The 24,749-nt window shown below is 61.8% G+C and overlaps 1 protein-coding gene and 1 long non-coding RNA gene across 3 annotated transcripts in view; one reads left to right on the top strand and one right to left on the bottom strand.

The window, feature by feature from the left end:
* The first annotated feature begins 1,973 nt into the window (after nucleotides 1-1,973).
* On the top strand, nucleotides 1,974-8,776 carry LOC139045002 (uncharacterized). Its single transcript, XR_011502497.1, has 3 exons — nucleotides 1,974-2,154; nucleotides 2,762-2,851; nucleotides 3,698-8,776. It is a non-coding gene; the product is annotated as an uncharacterized lncRNA (long non-coding RNA).
* A 13,800-nt stretch (nucleotides 8,777-22,576) lies between these two features.
* RNF212 (ring finger protein 212) overlaps nucleotides 22,577-24,749 on the bottom strand; it is a 41,952-nt gene continuing 39,779 nt past the window's right edge. For both annotated transcript variants that reach the window (XM_044768023.2, XM_044768017.2), the window contains 3 exons: nucleotides 24,117-24,186; nucleotides 22,951-23,114; nucleotides 22,577-22,753 (listed from right to left, as the gene is read on the bottom strand). In XM_044768023.2, the coding sequence (XP_044623958.1) occupies nucleotides 22,716-22,753; nucleotides 22,951-23,114; nucleotides 24,117-24,186 (272 nt within the window). In that variant the 3' untranslated portion in view covers nucleotides 22,577-22,715. The remainder of the gene's footprint in view (nucleotides 22,754-22,950; nucleotides 23,115-24,116; nucleotides 24,187-24,749) is intronic.

The raw sequence follows: 24,749 nt of genomic DNA, 5'->3' as shown, positions 1-24,749 counted from the left end.
GAAGCAGCCCCCACCCCACACCTGGCACCAGCATCTGCCTTGAACACCTCGGAGTGTCCCAGGAGACCAGAGTGCTCAGTGGAGCCCCGCCATGTTCAGGGGGCAGGGATAGGTGCTGCTTGTCACATGGAGGGGCGAAACAGGGGTGGGGCATGGTGACCAGGGCCTGGTGATCCTCTGTGCCCTGCGCTGACCTCGAGGCTGCCTCGCCCACATGGCCGCCCAGGTCTGGCTGGGCTCAAGGCCCGCACACAAAGGCCAGGTGGGCACCAGGACAGGGTGGGGGAAGCTGGGGGTCAGGGGGCTCTCCTGAGGGGCCAGGGGTTGTGGCCACCTGGGGACCCAGGCCCTGCGTTCCCAGGGTGACCCAGGGTCCTGGGGTTCAGGGTTTATTTTTAGAGCTCATGACACTGCCCAACGCTGGGGCTGGGGGTGGTTGACGGAGGGCCCTCCCTGGTCATCCTGGGCCAGCTGAACGGGCCACTGCTGGGGCTCAGGAGCCCTCAGCGACCCTGCAGCAGAGCTGGCCTGGGGCGGCCAGTCTGGGTGGGCTGGTGGGATCTGGGAAGGGCTTGCCAAGAGGGCCCCTCCCTGCGCCCTCACTGGGCTCAGAGTGGGCTTGGCTCTGGAAGCAGAGGCCCCACAGCTCCAGGCACGGCAGGGCTGGGTGGAAGCAGGAGTGAAGGAGGGAGCCGACGTGGTCTGAGGGTCGTCCAGCTCCGCTCACCTCCCGGCTGGTGAGACTCGGCACCCAGGGGAACGCTTACCCAGCCCCAGATGTGCTCCGGGCCCACCTGTCCGCGGGGTCGGGGTTGGACCCCGTGCCGCGGCCTTCCCAGCCAGCCTCTCAGCCAGGCTGCCCAGGCACAGTCCCTCAGGTGTCCCGCCCCCAGGCCTGCCCCGGCCACTCCCCAGCCCAGGACTGACCCCACTGGCAGCTCTGTCCTCCAGCCCTGACTGCCCAGCCCTGACCGCTGTCCTTCCCCTGGTTTAACCCCCATCCTATCAGCCCCACCCAGGGCGTCCCCTTCACTCCCGCAGCCGAGCCCCCTTCAGTCCTTGCCTTGGCTTGGAGGCCCCCACAGGCCAGCACGCCCCAGGCTCAGCCCCCTGATCCCTGGATGCCACTGTCTGTGCAAGGGAGATTGGTCTCCACTCAGGCTGGCACACTTTGGTGACCTAGGTGGGAGCTTGCACAGGTGCCTGGGCCTGGGGACCCAGGAGCACTGGTGGCGGGATCTGCAGTGGAGCATAGGGGCTTCCCCTGTGGAGACCACCTGCTCCCAACAGCTCATTCTGGCCTCACAAACCTAATCTTCTGTGCTGCCTGGAGTCAGTTTGGGGTCCTGCCCTGTGGGCCCAGGAGCCCAGCCCTGAATGTGCCTCTGCTGGGCAATAGCCCAGCCCAGACTCTGCAGCCGCTGGTGCCCTGGTCAGCTGCCCACGCCCTTAGCGTCTTGAAAGCCGCCAACACAGGGCTTGCTCTGGCCCCGGCTTCGTGCCCCAGTCCACCATGTGGTGGCTGTTGGTCAGGACCCTTCCCGTGGCCTCCCGGGCACCTCGGGCAACCCGGGGATCAGGGGCTCTGCCTTCACAATTCAGGATCAGCTCAGGGCAGGTGAGGTCCTGGGGTGGGGACCCCTGGGCACATGCCTGCTTCTCGGATGCAGGCTGGTTCATTCTGGGGGGTCTTGACTGTCTGGGGTGACAAGGCAGTGTGCTTGGGTCAGGCTCGTGGCTAGTGCAGTGTCTCGAGGCTTCCTGGGGGCTGCAGCCCCCAGAGGGGTCGTGGGTTGGCATACGCACCATCATTCGCTCCCTGATCTCAGACCAGTTCTGCCCGGGCCCTTGCCCAGAGGCTCGCCCCTCCTCTAACATAGTGGAGGGCTCTCTCCTCAGCCAGAGGGGCGTGGGTTCACCCCCAGAGGCTCACTGACCCCTGTCCCCCCACCCCCACTGCACCTTCAGGTCCCCAGGGAGGCCCGGCCGAGAAGCACGTGTGGTGCGGTTCTGAGGGGCCTCACCAACCACCCCGCAGCCCAGCCCTGGGGAGGGGCGCGTGAGAGACCCCGGGGAGGGGACCTCAGCTGAGGCCAGATGTCTACCCCCAAGGTGGCTGAGCAGAGACTACGCCTGATGTCAGGGTGATCCCAGGTGAGGCTCCCACGCCCCCAGGCAGCTGCCCACCCAACCCCCGTTCCCTCGACAGCAGCCGCTGGGCATCTGGCCCTGGGCCGGCAGGTGGTGACAGCTGCCAACAGCTGGCCGGAGGAGCGGACGGGCGCTGGCCTTATCCCAAGTCATGGGTGGGGGTGGGGTGGGCCTGACTCGGCCCTCAAGGACCTGGGCTCGGTCACAGTTGCAGGGGTGCGTAGAGTCCCAGGGAAGGCAAGTTCTCCTACCCTGTGGCCCGTGACGCCCTCTCCTGGGCCCTGGAAGGACCCTTTCAGAGACGACAGCCCAGGAGAGCGGGGAACGGCCAGGGGCATCTCGGCCCTGGTGTCCGGGATGGTAAAGCTGGGAGGCTCCGTCTGTCTCTGGGGGGTCTCTGGGGTCTTGGGGCCTCCCACAGGGAGGGGCAAGGGCAGCAGAGCAGCAGAGGCCAGACAAAGGGAGGAGGCTGGGCAGCCGGCAGGGGTCTTTGCTAGCAGGCAGTGGCCCCCACATCAGTGTCCATCCTGACGGGAGGCAGCTGGTGGACTTGGGTGGGGAGGCCATGGCGAGAGTGGATGCCCACTGCCAGTGCTGATCCCCTCCACAGGCTCACAGTGCAGGGTGGGGACAACCGGTCCACCCAGACCCCTGACCTTCCTGGAAAACCATCCGTCTCCGTGGGCCCCTGCAGAGACAGGTGACTCTCCCCTGGGACCGCTGCCCCATTCCTTAGTCCCCTCACCTGTCCCGCCCCAGCTCATCTCAGCCGCCGTTAGGAAGTCCCCTGGCCCAGGGCAGCCCTGGAGCCGCCCACTGCCTGGCTGGGACCCTCCCTTCCGTCATGCCCTGGGACCTGGTTTGGGTGGGATTATGCCTTCAAGAACACGGGGCCCCCAGTTCTAGGCAGGACCCAGTGAGCAGGGGCGGAGGGCTCAGGGACTCGCTGCCATCCTGCTCCCTCTGAGCCTCCTCTGGGAGGTGGGGTGTCACCGGCGGCCGCCATGAGGACTGCCTGTGCAGCCTGGCGTCTGGCATGTGGGAAGTGCAGGCCTCACCTCCAGTGGCCTGGCCAGGCTCTGACCTTCGATGTGTGGGTGGGAAGGTAGAAGTCCTGGGGGTCCCCATCGCACCCCCTCCTGGCCGGGAAACGCAGGCAGCCAGGACCACAGTCTCAACCGTCCTTGTGCTCTGTGCAGCATGGACAGTGATCCGTGCAGCTCCTCCTGCCACGGTGTGCACACATGAGTCCTCTGGGGCCAGGCAACCTCTCTGCATCCTGAGACCCCCAGCAGTTACCCAGCCACTCTGACCTTCAGTCTCCTCATCTGTGGGCTCGGGGGCTGATGGAAGCCCTGGGTGATCACATAGAAGGGAGGCGAGCCCAGGCCTGGCCCCAGAGAACACAGAATCACCCAGGACCTCAGCCTGGACCCACGCCCGGGAGGGGTGGAGTGGGGTGGGGTGGCACCAGGCTCCACAGAGGCAAATTCCTTCTTCCTTCACAGCTTTTTCCTCTATTTTTTTTCCCACTTTCTCCCAAAAGCCGTCCTCCGCGCTGCCATGTGTTCCTGGAGCCTCTCCAAGACAATCGCACCAGCTCCCTTGTGGGCCACAAAGGTCCTTTGACGGTGGCGGCCGGAGCTAAACCCACAGTTGGGGTGAGGAGGGGGAGGGAGGGCTCCACTGGGCCCGCCCCGTACTCTGCAGGCTGAGCGGGCTCCCTGGACACCCTGCCTGCCCGAGCCCAGTGGCTCAAGGCTCCTCCGGCTGACGACCCTGCTCTGAGGGCCTGCCGGCCCTGCTTGTTCTGGGCGAGGCCGTGGAGTTTGTCCTGAGGAGGGGTCTGGCCAGCCAGGGATTGGACCACCTGTTGGGGGTTCTGTGGCCACAGGACCCTGGGCCCACCTGGCAAATGGGAGGGTGTTTGCCATGGGTAGTCTGTCCTTGCCAAGTGTCCCCCATGTGGGGCTCAGGGAGGCTGGGGTTCTGGTGCCCACACCTGTACACAGTGGCACTCATTACACGCTTGGTGAGAGGAGGGCTCTTGGACCCAGAACGTCAGGGTATGTGGCCAGGCAGCATGTCTGGGGCTGCGGCCCTTCTGCCTCCTCCCTCGTCTCTTGGGAACCAAGAGGTCTGGCCCCCTTTGGCTCCCAAAGCCAACACTGAGCATGGGGCACCCCCAGATGCCCAGTGACCAGGGAGGCCTGGACACAGATGGACATCAGGGGACCTTTGCTTCTGGTCCAGCAGGGTGGACGGGCAGTGGTGGGTGTCACAGGACACGGAGGCCAGGCTGTGTGGGGGCTGGGGCTGACAGCGCTGCGCCACGGGCTGGCGACAGGAAGCGTCCGTACAGGGGAAGGTGTGGAGCAGGCACAGTGAGATGGCCCAGTTGCTGCCCCGGGACGGGTGGAGGCCGCTGGGGAGGGTAGCGGCCGGCTCAGCCTGGGTCAGGCTCCTGGGCTCCCGGGTCTGAGGCTGGTGTCCACGGCCGTCCACTCACTGGGCCCTCGCAGGTTGGCCAGAGGAGGCCTGCTTGGCTACAAACAGGAACGTCGCCCACGGGCCAGGCGGGAGCACCCGGCTGGGGAGAAGGCCCAGAGCAAGGCACAATCCACCCTTTGTTCCCGCGGCCTGGAGCCTGCGGGCCAAGAGGAAATGAGGGGAGCGCCAGCCAGCAGCCCTCACCCGCCCGGCAGTCCTCACCGCCAGGGCCGGGCAGACGCCAGGGCCCAGCCCAGCAGAGGGGCTGGAGAGTCTGCTCCAGGGAGGGGCAGGCTGCCCACCGCGTCCCCCTGGCCCAGCCAAGTCGGCATCCACGAGGGGCGGCAGGTCCCCATGGCACGGGCCTGGATGCCCATGCCCACTTCCTTACCTGCACCACCCCCCGTCCACCTTGGCAAGCCCCGGGCTGCTCAGGCGCCTGTTGGGGGCTGCGGCCTGGGCACAGGTCCTGGACAGCCCTGGGCAGCGCCTGCTCCAGTCTGAGGATGGCCCCTGCCCCTGGCCTCCCACCCGCAGCCCCAGACAAGTGCCTGAGTCCTCCCCGGCTGAGGGTGGATGGTGAGGGGCAGGGGTCTGGCTGGATGGGGCTGGGCCATGCCCCACCCTGCTCCTTACCACTCCCCAGAGCCCCCAGATGTGACCAAAGGGGGCTGCCATCCATCCTGGCAGCAGCCAAGCTTGTCCCCTCAACAGCGGAGGAGGGGACGTTGGGCCTGAAGGGCCAACCATCTGGCGGGTCCCACCTCAGAGTGCCATCCCCTCTGCCAAGTCCCGTCCAGGGGCAGCCCAGGACCACCGCCAGGAGTGTGTGCACCTGAGTGCGTGTGTGTACACCTGTGCGTGCCTGTGTGCCCCTGTGTGTACGTGCTCATGTGCTCGCACCGCGTGTGTACATGTGTGTGCACGAGTGCATGCATGTGGGCGTGTGGGGCTGGAGACCCCTTCTGTCCCCTCCCTCACACCTTCCTTCACTCCACGCAGCCCTGTGGGATCTGGGGCAGGAGCTGTGGGGCCGAGGACCCCTGGAGCCTCGTTCGTGAGTGCCCGGTGGGGTCTCCCTTGGAGGCCCGCACTGTGGGGCTGAGTGGCCACCTGGTACCCCACTTCGAGGTCCATTTTAGCCTCATCTGAGCCTGTGTTGAGGTTGAAAGGTGACCCCTGAAGCCCCTTTGTTGTGCCACCATGCTTGGCCTCCCAGGAAGGGCCGACTGCCCCGGGGGCCCAGGTTGATCCTCGCAGGCACAGATCCCCACCACGGCCGGACACCTAGCAGGCTGGCCTCCCTGGGGCCTCTCCTGGTGCCGGTCTGGGATGCAGAGCCCTGGCCTAGGGCCTCACCTGGGTCACAGCAGCCTTCAGGCCACCTGGCAGGAGCACCCAGGGACAAACCCCACAGGGCCACGGCACCCAGCCTCGGAGCTCAGGTCTGGGTGCTGGACCCTCTGGGATGGCCTGGAGCCTGAAGCCCACCCAGAAGTGGGAAGGTCCCGGGGGTCAGGAGGGCCTGTCCCGGGGTGGGGCAGTGGCTGTCACCACATCCCCAAGGTCCAGGCTCAGCCAGGTGGACCCCGGACGGCTGGCTCCCACACTGGGTCGCACAGGCCAGCATGGGGTTTCTGGGTGCCCGCCCCAGGGAGGCCAGACTTGAGTCCACTGCCGTGGGGCCAGTCTCAGCCACCTAGCAGTGGGGACTGAGGGTCAGGGCCCGCTGTGCCCAGGGGCCCTGAACCAGAGTGAGTGTCCTCAGGGCAAGGAGAAGACTCTGAGGCCTGGGGACACGTATGTGCACATGTGTGTGTGTGTAACGACTGTGCTACTGTCACTCACCGGGGCACACAGACCACACAAAGAGTCCGCGGCCTTGGATGGCACTGCCAGCTGCTGTGGGGAGGCTGGAGGCTGGGCCTGGGCAGGCAGGGCTCAAATGAGACAGCCCACCCCCCCCATGCCTGAGAAGGGGCCCCACCTCCAGTTTTGGGGCGCCCCTGGCCTCCTGGTCTTGCCTCGTTCCCCCAACTTCTGGGTCAGCTGGACTCCCCACCAGCTCCTGCTGGCCGCAGGGAGCTCATCCAGACTGGCCGGGGTCCCAGGTGCCCCTTCCCCACCCCCAGCCCAGGCCTTGGACCACAGCCACCCCCTAGACAGTATTTCGGCTGCACAGGTCCAAGGGCTGGGGGTCCTGACTCCCTGCTGGCCCCTGCGGATGCCTTCCCGGGAGGCAGAGGGGAGCAGGCCTGGGCTCTGCAAATGGCAGCTAGAACTGAGGCACTGAGTGCCCACCCAGTCGAGGCCCCCGGCCTGCCCTTGGCCCTGGCACCTGGGGCTTGCCCAGGAAGCTGTCAGAGCCCAGCCGAGAAGGCCATAGGGGTGCAGGCCCAGGGCTGACCCTCCCATCAGACGGGCCTCCCCCAGCGATGTCCTCTCCTGCTGCCTGCCCGGGAAGACGGGTTGCCACACACTTGGGGTAAAGGAGCATAACCCCATTCCAGAGGACACTCCTTCCCTGGCTGGTCCCACAGCCCATCCTGCTCTGCTCTGCTCTCCTGCCGCCCCAGCGAGGTAGGGGAGTGACAGATTTCCCTCTGGTGGGAACGGACCGTGCAGAGTAACACACTTTCAAGCAATGGGACTGAAAATATTGCCGAGAAAACGTGCGGATGGCGGGTGGGCAGCAGAGACACCGGCCTGCCCTGTGGGAGGCGCCCTGCACAGCCCTGCTGTCACCAGGGTCACCTGGAGGCAGGGGTGCTGGAGTGTGGCCCCAGGCCCCTGTGTGAGGTGGTGAGACGATCACTTGCCACTGCTGGACCAGCCCCGTGTCCCTCTGGCCCAGAGGGGGGCCACAGGGCCTGGCAGGGGGCCCTCAGCTCAGGTGGGGCATCTGAGGGGGCGCCCACCTCTGGGGCGGCCCTTCTGGCCTTGGGGCGCAGACTGTGGCTTGTCCCTGTCCTTCTAGGAGGTGGGGAAGCAGGGCCAAGAAGGGGCCCAGACGGGGCTGCTGTGGTTTCTCTCAGTCCCAGGGACCCCAGGGACCAGTGCGCAATGCTGGGGTGTGCCCGCCCGTGGTTCTGTCCTCTAGGACACATCCACATCAAGGGCCCGGGCTCAGCGGCCCCCAGTGGGGTGTTGGGCACAGCAGGCAGGGGCCCTACCTGTTCCCTTGGGGCCCAGGTCCCTAAGTGACTGTCAGTGAGGGCGGCCCACCGGCACCGTCCTGGGGACATGCTCTGAGAACCTGTCCAGTGCCAGCGCAGCCACGAGGCTTTGAAGGGCCACGGTGCGTCCACCTCCTTCCACACACATCTGCAGAGCTCGCCGGCCTGCCTTCCGGAAGCTCCCTGAGCTGCAAAGTCAACACCGTTGTCTGATGGTTTCATTGCTTAAGCCGACGTAAGGTGCGGCTGGTGGCTCTTCCAAGGCAGACGAGGAGTTGCAGGTGGGCCCCAGCCCCGGCAGGAGTGTTGCAGCCACCTGCGGCCCCCAGGAGGGTGACCAAGAACAACCACTCTCCCGAGTGTGCAGCCTGGAGGCCTGCCGTGGTCCAGGGTGTCTGGGCCCGGAGGGCACCCTTGGAGGAGATGGCACCCGCCGGGGCCTGGGCTCCCCGCGGAGGCTGTAGGGCAGCCTTGCCTAGCCGTCTGACACCCAGATGCCTATGGCCAGGCCTCTCGTGCCCCCAGCCGGCCTGCGGGGGGCGCTGGGTGACTGGCGCTGTCTGGATGAAGGCTGGATCCACGCGCCGCTCAGGGTTTGAGCCCAAGCTCTGGTGCTGGGTGAGCTTAGCAGAACTGCACCTGGGGCCCGGCCGGAGGCTTCGGCAGGGGCTCCTCAGAGCCTCATCCTGGCCCTTGTGTCCAGCTGGGCCTGGACAGCTGCCCCCGGCCTTGTCCTCTGCACACGTTCCCGGCATGGGCCTGGGTGTTAGTGGGGGCTCCAGGAGAGTGCCGGGGAGGGGAGGCCCTGCGGTGGGACCACTCTGGGGGGTGCGGGAGCTGGCCTGGTGTGGCCCCTGAGCCAGGGTGCCGGCCTCACGCTGGAGGGGGCGTTGAGCGTCTCTGTGGCGGGCGGGCGAGTGCAGCTCTGGGCTCACGTTACAGTTTCCACTGGAAAAACAGCCCCATTTTGAATGTTGGCTCTGAGCTTTTACAAAATTGCAAATATATCCAGTTTCCTGACGACTGCTCACTGAGAGAACTTGGTTGTTTCTGCCGGCCTTGCTGAGGGTGGGCGCCCGGCCCAGCTGGAGAGACAGCCTGGGGCCAAGGGAGGCCGCGAGGGCCAGGCAGGCAGGGCTGACCTGCAGATCTGGGGGGACACTTCTGTTGGCCTGGCCAAGGGGTGTCAGGCCCCTAGCACTGGGATGGGCACTCGGGGTGCAGGCTCAGAGGAGGGAGGTGGGGAAACTGAGGCCGCCGTGGCCCGGAGTAGGAGGGAGATGTCACGGAAGGGCCCTCTGTCCCAAGTGATCACTCACTGTCCAGTATCGGGCAGGGCGTGGAGGCAGGCAATTCCAGTTCCCCACAGCTCCCATGGGGCTGCACCCAAACACCAAGGTTGGGGAGCCCTGCCCATTGGAGCCACTGTCTTCTGGTGCTGCCCTGTGGCCTGTGCGTATGTTGTACACTCGTCCACAGCCTGGACGTCCCAGCAGGAAGGGAGGAACCGGTGCAAACCCAGGACTGGGGGTCTCAGGGGCAGGTCACTCCGGGGCCCCTCGGGACTGTCAGTCAGGCTGCAGTCATGTGTGGAGAGGCTGGGTGTGCACATGTGTCCATGCTGTGTGTGTGTACACCGTGTAAGTCTGGGTGTGCTTCCGCCTCCCACACACTCAGGGTCAGGGTCAGGGTCAGGCTGCCAGCACCCCTCGCACGGCAGGGACCTGGTCTCCAGGGAGGACTCGGGTTCTGGAGGCTCCTGTGTCTGCGGCCCCGGCACGGCTCTTGGGTGGCCCTGTGTCCCTGGGGGGCTGCAGGGGGCAGAAGCCTGCTGTCCTGGTCCCGGTGTGTCCCCACGCCAGGCGCCCCGGCCGGGGTGAGGGCCCCTTGGCTGGCCGGTTTTCTTTGGAAGGCAGCGGAGCTCTCAATGCAGTTGACACGCAGGTGACAAAAGTGCCCGCTGGGTAAGCCAGGACCCCACTGGCCCCGGCTGCATGCCCGTCCACGGGAGCCTCTGTATGATGCCAAAAACATCTGGAAATGCTTCCAAGGACGGGACTCGCGCAGGACGGGGAGGCTGGCGCCTCCCCTCCTCCGCCCACTGGCCGCGCCGTGTGTAGAGTGCTGCCTGGCGGGTGAGGGTGGACAGGAGACGCTGGCTCCCAGCAGAGGCTCCTCGGAGGTGGGAGCCTGAGATAGTTCCGGAAGGCCGGGTGCTTGCCCACTTCACAGACAGCTGAGGCCGTCCGCAGCCCTGGGGGCAGTTGACGTTCCTTCCTTTTAAATCTGTTCTTGTCCAATGTCTCCTGTGAAGGTCATGACCTTATGGAGGATTCTAGAAGCCATGGTGACCCCAGCCCTTCCTGAGGGTGGGGGACCACCAAAGGGGCCTCACGGTGACCCCAGCCTGGGGGTCGTGCGCCAGGAACCCACTCTTGTCGTCCTCACGAGGGGCAGAGGCCCCACCTGACTGACACTCAGGAAGCGTGCACGAGTCCACGGGATGCACCTCTCCCCGTGCTGCCCGGATGCCGGCGAGGGCCCGCGGGGCTCCAGGCTGGACATCGCCAAGGACAGGCCTCAGCACAGACGGACGCTGTCCTCCAACGTGCCCCGCCTCAATTACCCGCCAGGGGCCTTGGCTCAGAAAAGTCCTGAGGCGAATGGTTTTTCTGCCAAGTTTCCGTCTAAGATTTAAAAACGCAGAAACCAGAAGCCGTGAAGGTGGAAACGAGAGGAGAGGAGAGGAGAGGAGGGGAGAGGAGGAGTGCCTTGTGCGCAAGCAGCTCTGGGGACGAGCGCACGTGGCAGGCCCCAGCTGCCTGCCCGCAGGGAGACGAGGGACCCAGCACTCCAGGCTTGGTGGGCGCCGGTGGCCCTCGCCCGGGGTCCTGCTCACATGCACAGGCCATGCTCCCCAAGCCTGAACCCCGAGTCAGCACCGGGTCACCTGGTGCCAGAAACACAGCAACCCCAACGTGGCCCGGGGCTGAGGAGCAAGCGAGTGCTCCCTGCGGGCCAGCAGATGCTTCCCTCCCTCCCCACACTACATACCTGCACACGCACACATGTGCACACCCGTCCTCCCTCCCTCCTCCCCACACTACATACCTGCACACGCACACATGTGCACACCCGTCCTCCCTCCCTCCTCCCCACACTACATACCTGCACACGCACACATGTGCACACCCGTCCTCCCTCCCTCCTCCCCACACTACATACCTGCACACGCACACATGTGCACACCCGTCCTCCCTCCCTCCTCCCCACACTACATACCTGCACACGCACACATGTGCACACACCGTCCTCCCTCCCTTGCTCCCCAGACTCACACACACGTGCTTACCTGCACACGCACACACACACACGCACACGTCCGTTCCTCCAGCCAGCCAGGAGCCCAGCAGTGGGTGGGGTTTGCCTGAGAGGGTCCTGGAGGTGCAGAATTGGCCAGGGAAGGTGTCAGCGGGATGCCAGGACAGAGTGACACGTGCAGGCCCATCCACACGCGGCGTGTCAGGCTGGGGTGTGTCCTGAGGGGCTAGGGGAGGCCGGCACACCCTGCAGGCCCATGCCATCTGGACATTGAGGGCAATGGGGAGCCTCACCGGGAGGGCAGGTTGCCCGGGGGTAGGGCTCTACCCTTACTCAGAACGTGGTGGGGGGCTCAGAGGGGCTCTGGGCCTCAGTTTCCCGGACTCTGCAGCCCAAGGACTGCACCTACCACCCCAGGTCCTGCCAACTCCAGGAGCCCGGAGAGCAGACTGGCCTGGCTGTCTGAAGCCAAAGTGCCTGTGGCCAGGCCTCTCGTGCCCCTAGCTGGCCAGCCGGGGCGCTGAGCGGCCAGCCCGGTCTGGCTGAGGGCTGGGTCCAGGCGCCAGTCCGTGTCTGGGCTCCTCCAAGGACGCTGGCGTCCACGGTGACTCAGTCACTCCTCACCCTCCTGAGTCAGCCTGACCCTCTGCGGGGGCTCGAGTCACCCAGTGACGCAACCCCTGGCTGGGCAACACGCTGACTGGCAGGTCAGTCCCCAGCCCGGCCCCTCCGCCCAAGCGGGCGTGGAGAGCAGAGTGGGGGCCGGTGGGGCAGCTCCTGCCTCTGCCTGGCCTGTCGGCTCCGTCATCGGGCCCCTTGGTCTCCTGCCTGGTCCGAGGGCTACGCTGGACGAAGCCCGGCTTCTCTAGCCTGAGTTCTGTGTCCTCGAGTGTCCCCTAAGCCCCTCGATTCCCCCTGAAGGCGGCCGAGGTGCCCAGGCCTGGACTGCAGACAGCCTTCCCTGTGGACTCGAGGTCACATTTCAGCGTTTCTATGATGGGAGAAAAAACATTTCCTGAAAATGGATCCACTAGGTTTCTAAGGGTCCAGAGCTCCAGCTGCCCAGCTCTTCCAACCCCCTCCCCCACAGGCTTCTGCAGCTGTGTGACTTCTCTCCTGCAGGAAGATGCTCCTCCGAGGCCCCAAGCACCCACTCCGATCCCCCGGCCATGGAGGGACAGGCACCTGAGCTCCAGCGTCCCCTGCGGGCCACAGGAGGCCCACCTTCCCACCCACAACCGTCCTCCCAGGACACAGCCAGGCCCTGCAGCCAGAGTGACAGGCGAGGTCAGGCGCAGAGCACTCCCTGCCGCCCTGGAGTGAGGCTTGGGCCAGCTTCCAGGGGGCCAGGTGCCATCCACACCTCAGCCAGGAGTGGGCGGCTCTGGGAGAGACCATGGGGGGTACCCGAGTCCCCAGGGCACGGCTGTGCCCCAAGTCTGTGGTCACCCTCCTCCATGCCTGTCCCCGCCGGGGGCGTGTCTGCTGCTGCCATAGGGCAGGCGGCTTGTTGCCCACGCCTGTAGGACACAGAGCTGTACCTGGCTGGCTCCACCTGCAGCCCAGAGGGCTTGGTCCCCATCCTCAGGAGGGGCAAGGCCCACCTGCTTTGGGGCTGCATGTCCTCCACGAAGGCCGGGGAGGGACACTGGAGACCACCACCCTAACGGGTCCCAGGTGTTCTCGCTCGGGGTGGTGCTGGAGAGCCCGATTTACTGAGTCTTACAGGGAGGCCTCTGGTGTGGCTGCCAGGCATATCTCTGCTGAGCAAAAAACACACCACTGAGTGTGTTCTCTGTTCTTGAGGTCAGGCAGGTTCTTCTGAAAGCAATTTTCCAAATAAAGCTAATGACGATTGAAATACACTGCATTTGGGAAGAAGAGGAATGCCTACTCCTCAGACCACACCTCATCCCACTGGCAGCTTTGCAGGGCATCTGCTGCTGCCTCTGGAATCTGCCAGGCTGGTCCAGTGGCTTCTACCCGCCCCGTGCCCACCCTGAGCATGCTAGACCTGCAGCCAGCACCCCCCGCCAGCCGAGGCGGCTCTGCAGCCTGTCCCCAGCTACAGCCCATGCCCAGTACCCATCTCCAGGGCTGTGGGTACAGCCAGCTGTGTCCCCCACGAGGCAGCAGGCAGAGCAGTGGCCACTGGCGACACATGGATCCTGCAGCCCCCTGAGCAAACCTCTCTGTGAAGGACAGAAGCCGCTTCACCCTGATTTCTGATTGCTCTGCCAGTGCTCACACGTGCCAGGCGGCTCCTGCGGGACCCCCAGTGCTGTGGGCAAGGGGTCCTTCCTAGAAGAGGTGGGAGCCGCCTGTCTGCCGCCAGGCTTGTGTGAGCTGGGATGGGGCTGGGGTGCTAACCAGGCACAGGCCTGCCAGCCTGGCCGGGAGGAGGCGACAGGGCAGGGCCCCGTGACCGAGGGCAGGAAGCCACTGGGATTCAGGGATGTTTGCCTCTGCAGCAACAACGTGTCTTGTGTGTGAAGCCAAATTTTCAACGTATTCATGGACACGCACCATGAACCAGCAGCAGAGCAGACCACGGGAAGTGACCACAGACCACAGCCCTGTGGGCGTCATCCTAAGTTGCTCGTTGCTATTTCCAGTGAAATAAATTAGGTAATAAACTAGGTTTTGAGAAGAAACAGAGGAACCATGTGAAAAATTCCCAGAAGAGGTTAAGGGCAGATGTGTGGTTTGCACATGTCCAGCTCGCTCACCCTGCATTTCCTAAGAGCAGCCACGCTGGGGCAGGCTGTCGCCCTGCTGCGGTCACCTGCCTGTGGACACCACCGGCCACAGGACAGGAAAGAGCAGACACGAGTGCCGGCTCAGGGCGCGTGCCTCACCCTCATCCTCGTGGGCCTCCCCTACTGTAGCAGGCTGGCCGTCCACCTCCTTGGCCTTGGCCCCCACTGCCCACACTCCCCGCCTCCTTGGGCCTGCCTCCTGGAGACCAGGCACCAAAGAGGTGGGCATGGGACAGAGGTGTGGGGACACTGGGCGGCAGAGCAGCCAAGGGCTCCTGGAGTTTCTCCAAACCAGCCTGGGGCACTCTGCAAACCAGGCGGGCTCCGGGAGGCAGTGGCCCCACCCCACTCACTCGCTCCTGCACAGGCTAGCTCACCTGTCCCTGGCCAGCCTCTCCTCCCCATTTACGGCTGTCCCACCACAAGATGAGTGTCCTGACTCCAAAAAGCACAGCCTCGGAGCCAACGTTTTATGTTGATATGTTACACAAAATGTTTTAAAAGGTGTTTCTACACGTGGACATCTTTAAGTTGAATTTTGGTGTGCCAATACACATATCACAAAGCTTACCATTTTAAAGTAGACAATTCAGCAGCATTAAGGACATTCACACTGTTGTGCAGCCATCACCTCTCTCTCAAACCTTTTCAGTATCCCAGACACAAACCCACCCAATTAGCATCCTGCCCTCTGCCCCTCTCCAAGCCCCTGGAGACCTTAACACTTAACTGGCATGTTTGTACAACATAGTGAACAACGTGGCGTACAGATTTCTAGGGTGCAACAGATAAGAACTCGTGCTAAATATTTTATTCAGCATCCTTTGATTTTTTATTCTGAAATAAAAAGGTGTACCTCACATTATTGCGCTTTGCAGATACTGTTTTTCTACAAGACCCTCCACCAGCAAAAGATTGTGACTTGCTGAAGGCTCAGACGACGGTCAGCACTTCTTAGCAATAAAGCATTTTCAAACTCAGACGTCTACACTGTCTTTTTAGACACAGTGCTGTTGCACACTGGAAGGACTACTGCACAGTGTAAACACAGCTCCCACATACACGGGGAAGCCACAGCACTTGTGCGGCTTGCTGCACTGTGGCGGTCTGGAGCCGAGCCCACGCCATCTCTGGGGGACGCCTGTGTTTCCTGAGTGTCCCTGGGTCTGCACCCAGGTTTGGCGGTGTTCGTAATTTGCCGTGTTTGCTGTTTTGTCTCCTGGAGACACACGGGTGGCAGGTGCGGGTCGTGTCTCCCTCCTGCCCCCGTGTGCCAGCCTGGCTGTCTCTGTGCTTAACGTCCGGCTTTGAAACCCACGTGCATGTGGCTTTGCACCTGCAGGTTTGGTCCTGTGGAGACATGTGGACCTAATTCGAACATGTTCACTGCTTCCTGGTGTTTGCAAAGCCTCCCAAGGGCACATCTCCTGCAGCAACGCCTAGGCTGGTTGCCGTGGGCATTGCCGGGGCCTCCGTCCTTCCCAAGGCCCAAGAGCTGGGTGAATGCTCAGACCTCCCACTCCCTTCGCCGTGGGCCAGCCCAGCTCCCCAATCCTCAGGACACTCTGACTTTCCAGCCCTTCTGGAAGGGTGGCAACAGGTCCCATTCTGTCCTCTGCTTTCCTAAGTGCAGTCAGCTCTCTGTTGGGGCCGCCTGGCGTGGGGCCTTGCTCATCTGTGGGCTGCTGGTGACCGGTGCCTGGAGACACACATGGAGGGCGTGGGCGGGTGATCTTAGAAACTTCTGTCCAAGGCTGTCAGGTAACTGCATCTGTTGGATGTAGTAAGAAAGAAAGGAGCTTGTGTTTTTTATCTTTTAAAATTCCATTTCCTAGTAATTTTTTTCTATTGTATTTACAAAGTATCACTCTGCGGCAGGTGGAAGTTGAAGAGTGAAAGTTCTTCTCTGCTGGGAGCTCAGAGCACCCTTGGCTGACCTCCCAGGGTGGCTCCCACGGCCTCTTCTGGGGCCCGGCGTGGACTGTGGCGAGTGCACGTCTGCACCAAAGTGTCAGGACGTCCAGACGGAGTTTTACTGGATCTCAGTTACGTCCCCGGGGATGAACTAGAGGGACGGAGACAGGTCGGCCAGCACGCAGAGGTGGCGCCTCACGCCGTCCACACATCTGCAGATGTCGTATTTAAAAAACGAACGTCACCAGTGAGGGGCACTGGACCTCCTGTGTTTGACTGGCAGTGCCTGGAAGGGCATGTATGTGGTTTTGTGTCTGTAAGGCCTGCACTGGCCACAGCAAACATCAGACGAAGCCAGAATGAGAACTAGTTCACTGGAAAACAGGCCTGCACACTGAAGGCATGTCAAAGCCCGCAGTTGTGGTGTGGAAAGTGTGCAAGCACGTGTGAGTGTGTGTGTGCAGCCCACGTGCAAGCCCACGGCAACCGCCAACAACGGGCAAATTGAATAAAGCGTGGTGTGTTCTCATGGCAACCTCACTCCTTACTTCTCTGTGAGATTCCTTCCAAATTGAAAGTTAAGGCCCCCTTTCAGCAGAAGGGCTCGGCAGACTGAACCTCAGCAGACCCGGGGTGCAGGGCTGGGCATCCAGGCCGAGAATGTCTGGGGAGGTCAGATGGGCCGGGCTTGTCCTGTGCGATGGTCGAGTCCCTCTCATGGGGGCGTGTGGCTTCCATGACACAGAGCTTGCGGCTAAGCCTGGGAGCGCGTCTGCCGGCTGGCTGCCCCTCTTCTGCGATCTGGGCACTGACTTGCACAGATCGCGGGAGGGACCTCGAGTGCAGAGCCTGGTGGGACACGCAGGTGTGGTTCCCCAGCCGAGGGAGGCACCAGGCGGGTCCTGTGTCCACTGGGCTCTGCCAGGAGGGCTGTGGGCCTTCAGGCTGCAGGACCCAACCTGCTGGCTGCCTCCTGCTACCAGCCAGAACCCCTGGGACCTGGGACCTGGGGGTCCCGAGAGGAGGCACAGATGGGGAGCAGGGAACACCCCACCCCCTCTTCCCACCACGCGGGTCCTGACTCTGCGGCTCCCTCAAGCACGACACAAAGTGGGTGTGCAGACTCGGATTTACCACCTAAGAATTTTAGGAATTTCCTCTTAGTCTGAAAAGAAAACTCATTCAAAACCTCCCTTCGCTTCACAACTGCGGGGGCGTGAAAGGACCTTTGTGCTCTCTGAGCGGCCACATGCGTGTGCCTGGGCAGTGGGCCCTGCTCTTCTGGCTGCCCGGCTGAGCTCCGGCTCCACTGGGGAGTCTGGGTGAGGTCTTGGGGCTGAGGGGCCTGGCAGACACTGCCGGGAGGGCCAGGCACCGCGCAGCAGGGCGTCCTGTGTGAGGGGTCAGCAATGGCGGCTGCAAGACCCAGACCTGCCTCCTTCATGCTTGCCTCCTTCCTGAGCTCAGCCCCTCCTCAGTCTTCCTGTCAATCCTGGGGGCTTTCCAGATTCTTCTTCTGATAAGACTCACTGCTCTAGCTGGTGGGTGGGAGGCCGTGGAGGGCCCGGTCCCCGGCTCCTGGGGGCTGTCGGCAGGTCACTGAGTTGCTGGGAAATACTGCTGTTGGACGCCCTTTCACTTTTGAAAATACATCCAGCAACTGTAAATTAATACCCAACTCGGCCTATTTGTCCACGGAAATGTTACGGCTAAAAGTGAAGTTTCTGCCAGATGGCCTCATCTTTGTCCCTTAGACGAGGCTGCATGAGAAGGGCCGACATCTTTGACGGCCAGGAGGCTCTGCAGGGTGCTGGCTTCTTCCATGAAGAGGCCTACGAAACACTTTGATGACGGTGGGTACGCGGAACACTGGGCAGAGCGCTTACTGCCCGTGAGGTCGTCCCAGGCACGAGGACTCGCGAGGCCTGTGCACCCGTGAGGACTGGTCCCACATGCAGGGAGTTTCGGGCACCACGTCTTCCTCTAAGAAAAAGGGGCCGGAATGCATCCCTGCTTACAATCGTCAGTCCTGGGGAGTGTGGGGTGGGCGGGCCGATGCTGGGCCTCTTTGAAGATTTCTTTTTGGGTAGATTTGACTTTAAAACCACATAAATACATAATGCAATTATAAACAGAATTATACTGAAAGCCATCCCTAAAACTGAGGAGTTCAAGGAAACAAATGGCCTCTTCGTGCATCTGCCCGAGGCGCCCACATGGGGACGGCCTGGACAGTCCCGCCACCATGGCCCAGATGGCACTGGGTGGCTGCATGTGTGCAGGGGCTCCAGGGGCCGGGCTGCGCAGGGAGGGCGGCCTCTTGCTTGGGGAGCCAGCGGTTTTCTCCGGCACAAGTCAGCGTCTCCTGCTGCCGGAGAGGCCGCCAGGCCCAGTCTGCAGCCCCGCCCGCCTCCCCCTCACCTTGCCCTTGGCCGGTCTCCCCTACTCTCCCACCATCTCCGGGCTGGGGGCAGTGCACAGGCCTCCCTCCACGGCGCCTCTCAGTCCTGCTCCTGCAGCCCTGTCCTGCACCAGGGCTCCTGGGACTCCGCTGTCCTTGGACAGACCCTCCAGATCCCTGAAGCCTGCCCTCCAGGCTGAGCCTCCCTCTCCAGGGCCATCTGCCCGGGCCCTGCCCAGACCCCAAGGCACGACGACTGGCCCCTGCCCTCTCTGACTCCCCCAGAACCCCATCCGCCTTTCCTGGGCCAGGGGCTTTAGGGCAGTGGTGACTGGCTGGGGCCACAGCCCAAAATCCCTCTCCAGCTGGGCCTCCACCTGCCCTTTCTCAGCCCATCGTAGGCGCTGAGGACAGGGTCTGGTGACAGCGCTGTCTCGCTGCTCGAGATGGGGAACAGGGACTCCACGTACCTTTGCTGAGTGGGAAGACCAAGCGCAACCGGCTCAGTCCTCACGTGCGGCCCACGTGGGCCACGGGAAGAGTTCACGACCAAGCAGGTAAGTTACAGACCCTATTTTCATGAAAATCAAAGCAAATGAAGCAAGCAGGGGTTCTGAAAAATGAGACACGGTCTGGACGATGCTGTGCTGCCAAAGAGAAACAGGCGTGATGGAGCCAGCCTGGGCATGGAGGCTGGGTGGATGCACCTGTGAGCTGGGCCATGACCAGATACCTGCAGTGGCCGGCATGAGGGGACTCGCCTGCCATTCTCTCAGTCTCGGGGCTTGAATGAACAGGTGTCATCTTATAATTAAAACAAGATGAGAAACAAGACAAAAGCCACGACACTAGATATACTGTCCAACAGGTACCTACACCTGCTGGGAGTGTTATATTTAAATGGCTTAGGTACAAGACGCAAATGTTGTTAGTGGGCACGTTTGCACAGGAGCCACAGTAGAAGCCAGGACGGGCGCTGACCCCAGACACTGGCAGTCGGTCTCATCTCTCACCCACACCTTGCACGTGACTCCCAGACGTGCTGGGAGGTCTGCCCCGCCTGTTAGCACCAGTCTATCCCGAGCTTGGCCCTGAGGCTGCGGGGATCACTAAACGTGGCAGGTTCCGGGCACGCTGTCACCCTGACACCTGCGTGTGCTCCCTGGGCACTGAGTGTGACCCTGGCCCTGCACCACAGAGAACATGCTGTGAGGCGCACCGTGGGGACATCCCGTTACCAGCGATGACTCGGCAGCAGTCGGTGACAGAGACGCGGCCACCCTGCTCTGCCGTCTTCACTCTCGGGAACTGAACCTCAAGGTCTAACCGTGTGGTCTGTCTGGTCTCTGAGACTTTCTTCAGGGCCCTGACGCTGCACCGCCGCCCACCTGCGTGGAGCTGGGATCCTCTGGCTGCAGGCTCGCGGAGTCTAGAGCCCTCTGGAGCCCATGCCGGGGAGGCCCCAGTGAGCACGGTCTGAAAGCCCCCTGCTGGCCCCGTGCTCACTCGTGGGCCTGCCAACCGGCCACACAAGAAACTCCTCCCGCTGTGCGTAAACGCCCACTGTGCCATTCCAACCATGGAACAGCGGCGCTGCTGACAGCGAACATCCTGGGCCGTCTGAGCGAGCGCCACACGCTTCTCCCGAAGAGCCTCCCTCCAGTGCTCCCGTGGACCCCACCAGCTGGCCAAATGCAGGTTCATTCCTCCCGGCGGTCCCTTCCAGGGCGCTTCCTCGGACTCCCACGTGCTGCCTGAGACACCTCCTGTCTGTACACATTCACTTTAGTCTCAAAGATTTTTTCCTCAAAACTCAGAGGCTTAGCAGAGAAAGAAAAATCACAATTAGAAACGTTGACACTTCCTGGAGCTTCCGGGAGGTTTGCAGAGGCCGTGCAGGGGACGTGCAGACATACTCTCACCTGGCGCCTGCGCTGTGACAGGCGATGTGCTCAGGGCCTCGCCTGTGCCAGCAGAGGGGAAGATGGGGCCCAGGTCTGGACCTGAACTCTGAAGCCCTTGCTCTGAGTCATGACTACACAGTGGCTGCAAGAAAACAAAAAAGTGCAAGTGGTGGCAGCTGGCAGCTTCCGGGCCACAGGTGTGTCGAGATGCCCACCACACAATTCTTGTCCTGTAAGAAATGTGGGAGGGGAAAGGAAGGTTGCACATAATTTCCGTGTTGCAGATGAGAAACTGAGGTCCCAAGACTACCAGGGAGCAGCTGCCATTAAGTCCCAGCCCGTCTCTCTCCTCGGCCCTCACCCTCCCGCGCAGGCCTGGCACACTGCTGCCTCCAGGCCACATGCCACCAGCCAGGAAGAGGGCCAGGATGAGGGCAGGATGGCTGGTGCAGGAGCAGCGCTCAGCTGCTTGTGCCCCTACACACCTCAAACCGCCAAGCCACAGAAGGGTTTCAACACCTTCCCTGCAGGACAGACAGGGCACAGAGAGCCCACGGCCTGGTGCAGGCACCGGTCAATGCTCTGCCACCCCGCCGCCATCGTGCTGACCCCACAACGACCTTTTTTTAATTTTTATTTTTTTGGTGAAGAAGATTGGCCCTGAGTTAACATCTGTGCCAATCTTCCTCTATTCTGTATGTGGGATGCCGCCACAGCGTGGCCGGATGAGCGCTGTGTAGGTTTGTGCCTGGGCTCTGAACTTGCAAACCCCATGCTGCCGAACCAGAGGACATGAACTTAACTGCTACACCACCAGGCAGGCCTCATGCAACGATCCTTTTAAACCACTGCTGGCCTTCGATTCCATGCATCTTATTTTCATTCAGCTCACACTTTCATGAATTATCTGTCAAAGCCCCTAAACTGCCATTTTCAGGCTGAATTTGGCTTTTGCCCACGAGAGATGAAGGTTCTGAGCTAACACCTGGTGGTGTGGGCCCCACTTTAAGTTTGGCCATGCTGTCATCTCTGTCCAAGCAGGATTTGCACTATTATCTGGATGTTTATTTACTTTTGCCTTCCCACTGACAATTACTGAAAAAGAAGAACAGATGTGCTGTCAGTGATAAGGGGAGGGAAAAGGCGCTGGTGCCACTGCCGGCCACAGCAGACACTGTCTCAACTGGACGCCCAGTGGACTTCAACTGGCCAAATGGATACTCAACCGTGAAAAAAACAACAAAAAATAAAGAACATGAAATATTGAAAATATGGGCTCAAAGTTTGTGTCTAAAAAGCAAGGTGAGGTGACAGAAGAAGTGAGGTTTTAGAATTAAGGACCAACAATCAGCCCCAAACCAAGCAGGCCTGGTGCCCACCCGTGGACGCGCACAGGCCCAGAGAGGAGTGGCCGTGCGGTGGCCACGCCCATGTGGACTATTTCTTGGTGTCTTGGAAGGAGGACCACACCCACCGGCCGTCTGCTGTCCCATCCCTTTGTGGAACACCTGGAAGTGCACTTCCAGCCTCAGGATCCTGCTGCTGGGCGCACAGAGCTGAAGCAGGATGGGTCACTGAAACGCACCTTCACCGGCATTTCACAGCTAGCCCACATTTCAACGTCTGAAACACTCATGTGCACATTACACAACACGCGCAGGGAAAAGCACACCCACAATTAAGGATTTATAGTATTTACATGCTCCTGGGAATGGAACCAACAGAGAACACGCACTCTGCACCCCAAATGCAAGGTCTCTGAATGGTCCACTTTGGCACGCATGTTGGCCCACACATGGCAGTGGCTGTGCATGCGCCAGGCACCTTCCAGAGGACAGCAAGAGCACATGAGTGCCCCTCCTGCCCCTGCGACGCCTCCCGGCCCAGGGGAGACAGCCAGGAGGTAGGGGTGACGGGCGCAGAGCCTGGAACAAAGTGCACCTGCCTCAGGCTCCCCAGTGCGGAGGGGCCTCTCCTGGGGCCTGTCACCTGCTCTCGCAGTGAGCCTGACCCAGGAGGGACGACCGGACCAAGTTTTAGGTAATTGCAACATAAAGGATTATAATTAACTCCACAAGCCTCTTTTCCAACCTGGTGTGGTCCTGACTAGGGGGTGAGGAGGAAACACGTTGCCCCCCTTGGCCGAGCATGGGCAACTCACCCGCCTGGTGGGGAGAAGTCAGGCACAAAATGCACCCTGGGAGGCAGGTTCATCGCAAACACGGTGTCACATGAGTCATGAGCATCACGTAACAGAATTGTGTCTAGACGACCGACGACCAGGGCACAGGGCTTGCCTGAGCCATGCAGCCGTCCCACGCCGCAGACCCTCCTGCCAGCCCGAGGGCCGCCATCAGAAACCCAGCCATGAGCGGACACAGGTGTGCACTCTGCAGCAACACCATTTTAAGGAAGATCGGAGAAGACCAAAGTTTCAAATGTATGACATATACGCTGCCCCCCGATAATCAAAAAATGCTTTATTCAGTTGTATTAATTATTCCATCAAGCAAAAACATACAATTCCATTTACCGCCTACCGCAGGCGTGCTGGCAGGCAGGCTGAAGAACTGAAATCCGCGGACAGGCAGGAGCAGGCTCACCTCTCGTGTGCGAATCCCCGGACGGCAGCAGACCCTGCGGGAGCATCAGAGTCATAACCCACAGTGAACACACAAGTGAACACCACTGAGTTCTGCACCACTAACGAAAAGCTCAGAAACATAGCTCTCAAGAACGTTCAAAGGTTCAAGTCTGCTCTTGTCACACATACGTAACGTTTTCTCAAACGTACTTTTCCAAGAGATGCTCGCATGTTGGGGGAGCACACTTGCCTGCGTGCCGCCTCTGCAGCAGCCCTGAGATGCTGATGGGCTGCCGGGGGGCTGGGGCCCGGGGGCCCCCAAGGCTGGGCGAGCCCCCGCTTCCCGCTCTGCCTGGTGCCTGGGGGTCTGGAGTGTGGGACCGGCCCTTACAGGGGATCTGCAGCGATGGAATCCTAGCAGTGAAGTCAAGAAACAGAATCAGCAACGCTTCAAATGTCCTTGGCAACATGATAATTCAAGCACTGACTATTTTTTGGTTTTAAAGACTACGTGTTGATTCAAAAACACGTTCTAAGTGCCCAGGATGAGTGAGGCCACGTGCTGTGCTGGGGGCTAAGTGCTCCTGCGGGAGCAGCTGCCCATGCAGCGCCCACCAGGCAGCCTCCGGCACCTTCTCTGGGCTGTAGTGACTCTGAGCGGGGCCTGAGAGGATGGCTGCCCGTGACCAGGGCCCAGCGCCTGCCGTAGGAGCCCCTCCTCTGCTGATGCTGACAGCAGTCAGGAGGTATAATCAGTGGGAACCAGGTAGGGGGGCCCGGCTGCCCTGGGGGTGGAATGGGGTGAGGAGAGGCATCCCGGTCCTGTCACGGGTGTGGGCAGGAGGCAGGCAGGGTGGCCTTGTGAGTCGGGGTAGCAGGCACACAGACACGGCTCTGGGTGAGCTGGGAGAGGATGCTGGAGGCCAGCGGCTGGACTGCGCCCACCGGCACTGGAAGCCACTAAGAGGCTTTAGGTCGGGGGTGGGGAGTGGGAGGCCAACTTCTAGAGACCGCCTGGCCTTCAAGCACGTATAGGGCGGCCAGTGGACGGCAGGCCCTGGGCCAAAGCCAGCCTCACCTGGTCTTGTAGATAGTCTTAGCGGCACACAGCCACACCCACTGGCTCAAGAACGAGAATACTGGCCACCTGCCCTCAGAGCTCTGGTCTGCTCTTGTGACGAGGCATCGTGCACCCATTACACGGCTCTATCAGAGCTTTTAGTAACAGGGCCACTGCCTAAGCTATGTTTTAGCTTAAAGAAAGCAAAATATGAAGTGGTCTGCACAATATATCCTCACTCAGAGCACGTAAAAATGGGGTTAGAAAGCACTATTTCTAGTAAGTCAGATCACGAGGAGTCTTCTTTCTCACTTTCCACTTTAAACGTCTTTAAGGAGCTGTGTGAGGGACGCTACCTGAGAGCCTGTGGCATGCTGCTGTGACCTGGTGTCAGGCCGAGGTGCTGAGGGCCGTGGGAGACGCTGCCTGCAGGGGCGGGATGAAACGTGAGTACCACCTGCTCAAAGGAAGGAGAAAGTCACACCTGCCGTGTGCTCTGCGCTCTGACCTGTCCCCTTCACGAGACTGGGCGAGCCCCTCCTGTCCCCACCGTGTGCCCGTCCCCACTGAGCTCCATCCCACCATGCCCCATCCCTGCTCAGCCCCCAAACTCTTCCCGATGCGGCAGTAGCGCCCTCATGATGGGGAGTGAACATTGCGCCCATACGCACGGCTGCAGCTCAGAGAAGATTCAAACCGTCCTGACGGCTGAGTGGTCTGATATCAAGACCCAGGCACGGACACTTGGGCGCTGAGCTTCAGCTGACACTGTGCTCAGCCGCGGCCTCCACCTCTGCTGCCCGTGGGCGGTGCGGGAAGGCATGTGGGAGGCACTCAGTAATGATGGGCACCCACACTGTCCCCATGCTCTGAGAGCCGTGGGAAGGGAAACACTCCTCCAGCTCTGACAGGTGTGGGGGCAGCAGGACCGAGCCCGCCCGTCAGTGCTGGGACTCAAGTTGGTCTCCACTCAAACCACAGGTTTACAC

Source organism: Equus asinus, chromosome 3, assembly GCF_041296235.1.
Source record: "Equus asinus isolate D_3611 breed Donkey chromosome 3, EquAss-T2T_v2, whole genome shotgun sequence".
In the NCBI taxonomy this organism is placed as follows: domain Eukaryota; kingdom Metazoa; phylum Chordata; class Mammalia; order Perissodactyla; family Equidae; genus Equus; species Equus asinus.
The sequence above is the reverse complement of the archived record's forward strand: the minus strand, read 5'-3'. Positions and strand labels throughout refer to the sequence as shown.